Source organism: Cataglyphis hispanica, chromosome 20 (assembly GCF_021464435.1).
Source record: "Cataglyphis hispanica isolate Lineage 1 chromosome 20, ULB_Chis1_1.0, whole genome shotgun sequence".
Classification (NCBI taxonomy): Eukaryota; Metazoa; Arthropoda; class Insecta; order Hymenoptera; family Formicidae; genus Cataglyphis; species Cataglyphis hispanica.
Window position 1 is genome coordinate 3,509,772 of NC_065973.1, and position 8,478 is coordinate 3,518,249.

General features: G+C 30.6%; 1 protein-coding gene across 2 annotated transcripts in view; it reads left to right on the forward strand.

Moving 5' to 3' along the window:
- Positions 1-6,897, forward strand: part of LOC126856935 (neuropeptide CCHamide-1 receptor-like) — a 43,249-nt gene extending 36,352 nt beyond the window's left edge. For both annotated transcript variants that reach the window (XM_050605958.1, XM_050605957.1), the window contains exons 2-7: positions 1,332-1,800; positions 3,843-4,035; positions 4,260-4,393; positions 4,566-4,739; positions 4,981-5,231; positions 5,527-6,897. In XM_050605958.1, coding sequence (XP_050461915.1) covers positions 1,456-1,800; positions 3,843-4,035; positions 4,260-4,393; positions 4,566-4,739; positions 4,981-5,231; positions 5,527-5,836 — 1,407 coding nt within the window. In that variant the 5' untranslated portion in view covers positions 1,332-1,455 and the 3' untranslated portion in view covers positions 5,837-6,897. The remainder of the gene's footprint in view (positions 1-1,331; positions 1,801-3,842; positions 4,036-4,259; positions 4,394-4,565; positions 4,740-4,980; positions 5,232-5,526) is intronic.
- The last annotated feature ends 1,581 nt before the right edge of the window (positions 6,898-8,478 follow it).

An 8,478-nucleotide genomic window follows, 5' to 3' on the forward strand; every position in this document is an offset into this window, starting at 1 on the left:
AAGAAGCGGTAAAATAAAGCAAATCACAAAATCTAGTTTATTTGTTTCATCTGAGCTAATTTGTATAATGATTAGTTGCATTCTTAAATATATTTTACAATAAATAAGTAAATTCTTTTGTAAACTTATTTATAATGTTGATATGCATATAATTTTATATGCCATGTACAATCATTGAAATTGTTCATTTGTTTACATTTTAGAAAATTAAAAAAAAAAACAATTTATTTTTTTATATTCAATGATCAATAATCCAAAAAAATGATTGAAAATTATGCAAAAAAATAAAATAAAATCTCCATCTTTAAAAGAAGAAATTGATTCTATTTAGATAGCTGTAATGATCGAAAAAGTTTTTCAAGAAACAAAAAATTAAGCAACTTCAAAGTGCTCTTAGTTTTTAAAACTATTTAATCTATAGTTTTGTCGAAAATTTCTTTCTTAAATCTCTAAAACTGTTTACTACTTGAGATACAAAGTAAGCGAGAGCTTAATTTTTATCTTAATTATATATTCATATTCATATTTTAATTATATACATAAAACATAAAAAAATTAAAGTTGAAAATAAAAAGAAAGTTTTGATTCTGAAATAAAATATTGAATTAAAAAGACAAACTATAATCATTTAATACATATATAAGAATAGGCACGTTAATAAATAAGTATGTGTATTTTTAAATTCTTTTCTCATGCATATGCGATTAATTTGTCCAACGTCAGACGACGACTCTGCCCCGATGCGACAATGCAATATGAATTGGTTTCTTCCATATTTCTGTTAAATAGTAATCTCGAATTTTTCAATTGAATATTCCTTTTTCTAAAAGCTTTCACAATTATTATGGACATAAAATGCCTAACTGTCTTGTGCTCCAATTATTTCCATTGACGTTTAGATATAAATATTTATGTTTAGCTTGCATATACATTTATGTTTAGCTTGCGTATATTGTACTATCATTTTATGCATTAACTCAAATACATGATAGTAATAAATTAACATCACATTAAAGCGTGTTAATTATAATATGTATATCATAAGAGATAAACTAGACTCACGGTCACACACACAATAAACTTCCTAAATATCAAACATTTAATATTTAGATCAAATTACATTATCGCTATTATTGCGCTTTAAACATATCTACTATCTATGTGCTTTGAACATATTTTGAGCATCATTTATCTTTGGTTGTTCTTATCACATGTAAAAATGGTACTTTTTCACGTCGAAAGATACAAGCCGATAATAAACGAACTGATTTCAAGCTCCAATAAGATCCGTATTAAAGTGCTCTTCATCGATCCTTTTTTTTATTTTACAGTCGGTGCATGTTGCCGACGCCGGAGGTTTTATAGCTCGGTCAGAGAAGAGGAGGAGGAGCAAAATGCAAAAGGGATTGTATTCTCGTTAACGGAGAAGAAAAATATTTGTCGCTTTGAATTGGAATGGCCATGTCCTCCTGGCCATACACAACGAGCTCTACTCTATCTCCGTCGTTCATAATGTTGACGCTTACAACGCGAATACCGTTGGCACTAACGTCGAATTATACCAAGGCCAACGGAATCGTTCACGACGACGATATGACGAAGGAGGTGGACGACGAGGAGGAGGAATACATGCCGTATAGCGATCGACCTGAGACGTACATCGTACCCATCATCTTCCTCCTGATCCTGCTGATCGGCCTCACCGGAAATGGCGTGCTAGCCCTCACGATCCTACGTCACACGAATATGAGAAACGTACCCAACACATACGTGCTGTCGCTGGCGCTCGGCGATTTACTGGCACGTAACGTTTTGATTTCTTTTGATTAGAAAATCTCCCGCATATGCGACGCAACATGCAAAAATGCGCGCCACTCTGCTCGCACGTATGCATACATGTATGTATATCCGCTGACTATCGATTTAAGCGAGCTTATCAATATTTGAGATGCTAACGAGTATTTGTGCAGCTGTGAATATCTATCAAAGGAAGCTTTTTTGAATTTCTATAAATTTTATAAATTTACATTTGTACTTATAAGTTTTTCAAACTCGTATTCAAACGGAAATATTTGTAAATAAAACAGTAATAAAATAAAAAATGTACGTAGATGGGATGGAAACATGTGTATAAAACGAGGAGAAATATTTATTTTTATAAATGTCATTCCTATTACATCTACATACATTTTTCTCTATTATTACATCCTGTGTCAATATTTATATATTAATAAAGTGTCATAAATGCTTTATATATATATATATATCGCTCGGTTATATTTTTTGCATATTTTTGCGTTAAAATTATTATTATTCTCTTTGCCTCCTTCTATGTTATTAATAGTAATAAATGGAATTAAATGTGTATGTATATATCAGAAGCTGCTATCATTTGACGAAACATTAAAACTCGGGTAAACTCAAGAATTTGATAATTTACTTTGACAGATAAATATTATTAAATTCCTGACATGTGCAAACGCATATTCTTACACATGCAAATATCTGCTCGATATGATATAGAGTAAATAAAAAGAAATCTTAATGTTTTTCAGATAGATGTTATTTATCGTCGTAAAACATATTTATAATAAATGACATTGCATCGATCATGATCAGCCCATTTATCATCGACAAAAGTAAAGCGTTATAAAGTATTGACATAACGTCACATTGAACTTTTAACGGATAGCTTATTGTCTACAGCTTTAGCTTTATTCTTTCAGAAGCTTTAAACTGCAATGCAGTTTCTTCAAAATAAACGCGTTTGAAAGTAAATCGCTTTTAAACTCTTTTGCTCACATACACATTCAACAAGATTAGGAAGACAATCGATTCGTCCGCCTCATCTGTCAAACATCTGCATTAATAGAATTGAAATTTAATTTTGTTGTTAATTTAAAAACTTATTTGATACATATAATACATGCATGCATGTATGTATACATATAATGTTGCATTTGTGTATCTGTGTGTGATGAACACAGCGTGTTTCGAGGAAACTATTAGTATTTTGTTATTAACTTTGTGCATATCGTTAGATCGGATGAAAGAGCAATATCGATCGGCTTCGCTGTGACGTCGATACATGCAATATCGATGAGCTACTATGAGTCGAGATTGTCGATTCTCGCATCGTCACTTCAAAGCCAATTTTATGTAATGCGGATGTTCTTCTCACGCAACCATGCATACCAAATACCGGCAGAATTTTCGGCCCGTAATATTAACCAAGTTGTACGACATCATTTCTGATATGTCAGCAACAGCTTTTAGATGTAACAAGCGTATTTTTGCACGATTAATCCCAAACTTATTTTCTATATTAAGTGGGGAAAATTGGCAAGTATATATTGTGTATTGTAGTGTAAATTATTATTTTTGTTGACGGATATATGTGCGGCGATGACGTTTGTCCACTATTTTATATAGACACTATGCGGATTCCAGTCTTCCTTTCTGATTATCAATTTTAATTCAGAATTTGACAATATTATGTGTGTCAAGTTTTAAAATTCTAATGTAATCTTTATATATTTTTAGATGGACCAAACAAACGGTCGTGTACATTTTTAATACACATTTATTATTAAAATTTAACAGGAATTTATTTGTCACCTTTTAAGTAGAATCTCGACGGTGCCGAGTCAATCTTAATATAAATTGTTCGAAACGAAAAATTGATTTAAGATTTTTAACGAATCAATGAAAATTGAATTAAACCAATCTCGGTCGAGAACTTTCCCAGACATTATTAAAGTTTGACAGATGTTGGACATCTTTCTTATTCAATTTCCCTCTCGATCGATGTGTATCGAGCAATTCTTCATTTTATTCTATAGGTCATAGTAACGTGTGTTCCGTTCACCTTTACCGTCTACATTTTGGATTCCTGGCCTTTCGGACTATTACTATGCAAACTTTCCGAATGCGCCAAGGACATCTCCATCGGCGTTTCCGTTTTCACGCTGACTGCTCTCTCAGCGGACAGATTCTTCGCCATCGTGGATCCTATGCGAAAATTACACGTCACAGGTATATAATCATACTTTCGTGAGAGATCGTTCGTTTACGAATAACATGAATTGAAAAAAATATATCGGAGAAAATTATTCGTAAATGAGAATTTTCTTTGACAAATATGCAACGTTCTCGAATTAACAATCAATAATTTGATGGACCGGGTAAAATTTATATCTTGCATCTTCAAGAGCGAGGAATAAGAACAAGCTATTAAATGACTCGATTATTCGTTTAAGGTAGCGGAAGACGCGCGACGCGCTTCACCGTGGTGGTTGCGGTGCTGATTTGGATTTTGGCTATAGTATGCGCGATCCCGGCTTCCTTCTCGTATATCAGAGTCTTCAAGGTCAACCGGAATGTGAGCTTCTGCGTAAGTCGGATCGTCGGGTTCATAACGAGTCCCGTTTTAGATCAAGCTTGTGTGTAAAGTCATAAACCGCTATATACAGTACTAAAGAGCGAACGACCGTTTCACCCTACTCTATGAAACGCCAAGCAAATATCCCCCTAACAATTTCGATGTATGTTCGTGCAAATTGAAGGCGTGCTATCCGTATCCGGAGGAGTTTGGGCCAAATTATCCAAAGGTTTTAGCGATATGCCGCTTCTTCATCTACTACGTGATACCCCTCAGCATCATCGCCGTTTTCTACATGTTGATGGCCAGGCATTTAATGCGCAGTACGAAAAATATAATCGGCGAGATGCAGGGCCAGGTAAAATTTCACTGCACGTGCTTATAATTATAATGTAGAAAAAAAATCCAATTGTCCAAATTCAATTTTCAATTTCTTCCCTTTTTCGAACGTTCTCGAAATTCTCTCTTATCACTTGCAAACGATTTTAGATTACGTCAGGATTTATGGAGAGATTATTATAGCGTTCAGTTAGTTTATCCAGTAAACACATTACGCACTTTTATATGCGCACAAGCCGATGCATGCGCTAATATTTCAGGTGAAGCAAGTACAAGCCCGTAAAAAAGTAGCGAAGATGGTGATGGCCTTCGTCATTGTGTTCGCCGTATGTTTTTTACCGCAGCACGTATTCAAGCTATGGTTTTACATTCATCCGACTGCGCCAATGGATTACAATGCCTTTTGGCATTATTTCCGTATTTTGGGTTTCTGCCTCGCTTTCACCAACAGCTGTATTAATCCCATCGCTCTCTACTGCGTGAGTGGTACTTTCAGAAAGTATTTTGACAGGTAAGCTCAAAAAAAAATGTAGAAACCATTATACAATAGCAAAGAGAATTTTTTATAATAACTTTGTAATAATGTATTATTATACTCGCCGGGGAAATAATTTTTTACAAAATTTGTTAAATATTTTCGCACATATTTGTCGAGTTTCTTTGTATTAAAAAGTAAAACAAATCATTGCTTATTTTTGAATAATTCAATTGAAATGTTTTCAAAATTTTTACAAAACTTCCTCCTCGGACAAATGCATCCGCCACATTGATTAATCATGTGCAAACAACTTTGTAATTTGCGTCAGATATCTATTGTGTTGCACCACGAAGAGGATGCGAAGGCGGAATCGACGGTATTCGGATCTAAGTTCTCGCGTACGAGGGCAAAGTTTCTCACTTGTCAGTTCGAGAAAGTATCTGGGCGATTCTCGTCGGGAGCAACGAAGTGTCATGCGTCTCTCTATCCTGGCGGGTGACGTGCGATCGAATATGCCGATCAAGGAGCAAGAAACTACTATCACTCTGTCAGCATATCCGAACGGCGTCGACGAATCGTTAAAAAGTCAACGAATTTTGACAGAACCAAACGTACGAGATCGATTAGTTCCCACGTAGAGAAAATAACTGAACGACATTGCATAAGTGAGTGTAAAATAATTTCTACACTGAGAAAAAAAAGTTGTTGATTTGACTAAATCTGTTCAACTGATTATTATTTCTTTAATTGAAATATTTAAATATTTAAGTTAGATACGACATATTAAATTTAACATGACGTATTTGACTTAAATACTTAAATATTTCAATTAAAAAAATAATAATCAGTTGAACATATTTAGTCAAATTATTAATTTTTTTTTCTCAGTGTGTGTCATTTAATATATTGATCGAATTTATATTTTAATTAATATCTTTTCACTAATTCCCGAACCATAATTTATCTAGTCGCGGCTACTTAAAGTAGAAAGTTAAAATCGACGATATTTGAGTTACTCTGTTACAGTATTAGGGTGGCATATTGTTCCTTAACACAATTCGAGATAATGTCGCACGCGCGTAAGTTTCTGTTTAAACATATTTGCGTTTCTCACATATATAAAGAGACATATTTAATGATAAGGTGTTGATAATAGTGTCAGCGATAATTAACGATAAGCAAAGTAAACAGAACTGATTTCGTATGCTTTTTTGAAGAATTTCAATGTATTGTCCGACCAATAAATACTACATTCCGCCGAATAAATTATGCTATTAGAATTTATAGCTTAGACAAAAGTAAAACAAAATAAGATTTTAAGGCAAAAGCAACTGCTAATGTATACTACTATTTGTATAGGAAAGTAAATAGAAGCGTTAAAAGCCAAAATTGTATTATCAAACGATTCTTATATAATTACTGTAAAGATAGTATAATAAGTAAATAAAGAATTATTTAAGTCTGCAAATCTTGATCTCAATTGGATAAAATCCGAGATTCCGACTCGGCAACCGAGTTATATATTTTTATGATGTGTATCTACATAATTATATATGTATACTTAGCACATATTTATTATGTGTTACTTTATACTTTATAATTGTACAAAAACAGGGGATATTCGAGAATTAGGAATAAAAAGTACAAATGTTAAAATATATATGAATACGAATTAAATAAACAGTATTGTAAACCGGAATTATATACATTTGCTTTCAAATATTTTATTGTATATACTTTTTATATATACAAGAGAGAGAGAGAGAGAGAGAGAGAGAGAGAGAGAGAGAGAGAGAGAGAGAGAGAGAGAGAGAGAGAAATTGAATTTTTATATTAAAATAAAGAATAAACTACGAGTTACATCATTTTTTAAATTTTTTAATAAAAAATTCAATTTATTATTTTAGTTTCCATATAGAATTTTACTTTGTTTGCAATCGTGAGAAAAGTAAATAAAAAAGTTATTTATTATTTATTATTATAATTTTCTTATTTAAAATTTATAAAAATGAGCAGACTTTAAATATAAAATAAAATAAATTCTCTTTTTTACGCGATGAAATAAAAATTAATAATGTACACATGAAAAATATACAACATTTATATATGTATATGTAATCGAAGAGAAATATTACAATCTTTTCATCATAAACTTTTATTCTTGCTGTATAATTATATAATATTCAATAAAATTATTATTATTTTATGTGTAATAAAATTTCTTATTTTTTTAAAATAATTAATATTTAAAAAATTAAATAATGCTTTGTTTGCTTAAGCTTTTATATTATATCATTATTATTATTGTATTATTAATTATTTAGACTAAATATATGTATCAAAAATAATATAGAGAAAACACAATATTTATGAATATTATTAATTTACAATTAATGTAAAATCTTTTTAATCTTTTATATTATTAATTATTATTAGACTAAATGTATGCTTTAAAAATAATACAGAGAAAATACAATCGATATTTACGAATGTTATTAATTCACAATTAATGTAAAATCTCTTTGATGTAAAATAAATTTTATTATGTAAAATTTTTAAATATAAGTTTCTATAAAGAAAATATATACGTATAGTCAAAAGAGTTTTCTGAATAATTTCTTTGTATATTTATAAGATTATAATTGTCAGCTGTATATTTGCATAGAAAATTTCTATGCAATTCCAACAAAATTGCATCTCATGAATATATTCATTACATAACTGTATTGTTTTAAGAATAGAAATTTGCATATATCCAAGAAATGATGTTTATTACATAATTTAATTTAATATTTAAGAAAATTGCAAATATGTTACATTTCTATGCAAATTCTTATTTCCATATTTCCGTAATATAACTCGTAAAGCGTCAAATATTGCTTCTCCATTAAATAATAGTGCTACTCTAATGAACATAAATCATATAACAAACAATATTTATAATACATATGTTAGATTTTTCATTATTTCTTCATAGCGTAGACTGTGCATAGCTTTACGACAAATGAATAATCGATATCGCTTTCGATAAAATAAAATTAACAATTAACTCAAATTGATAAAATAATTTCTGTGTTTTCTTTACATATTAATGGTAATTTTAATCGTGAAAAGATGCAATTAATACAGCTGTTGCACGTTATCATTCAGAATTGAAATGCTTGATATTATCACGCTATGGATACATAATAATTATCATAGGAAATTATTTCAAAAATTATTAACTGTTAATGCAGTCAATATCTGCAGTAGCTGCATATAATGTAGTGTTTAGCAGCAA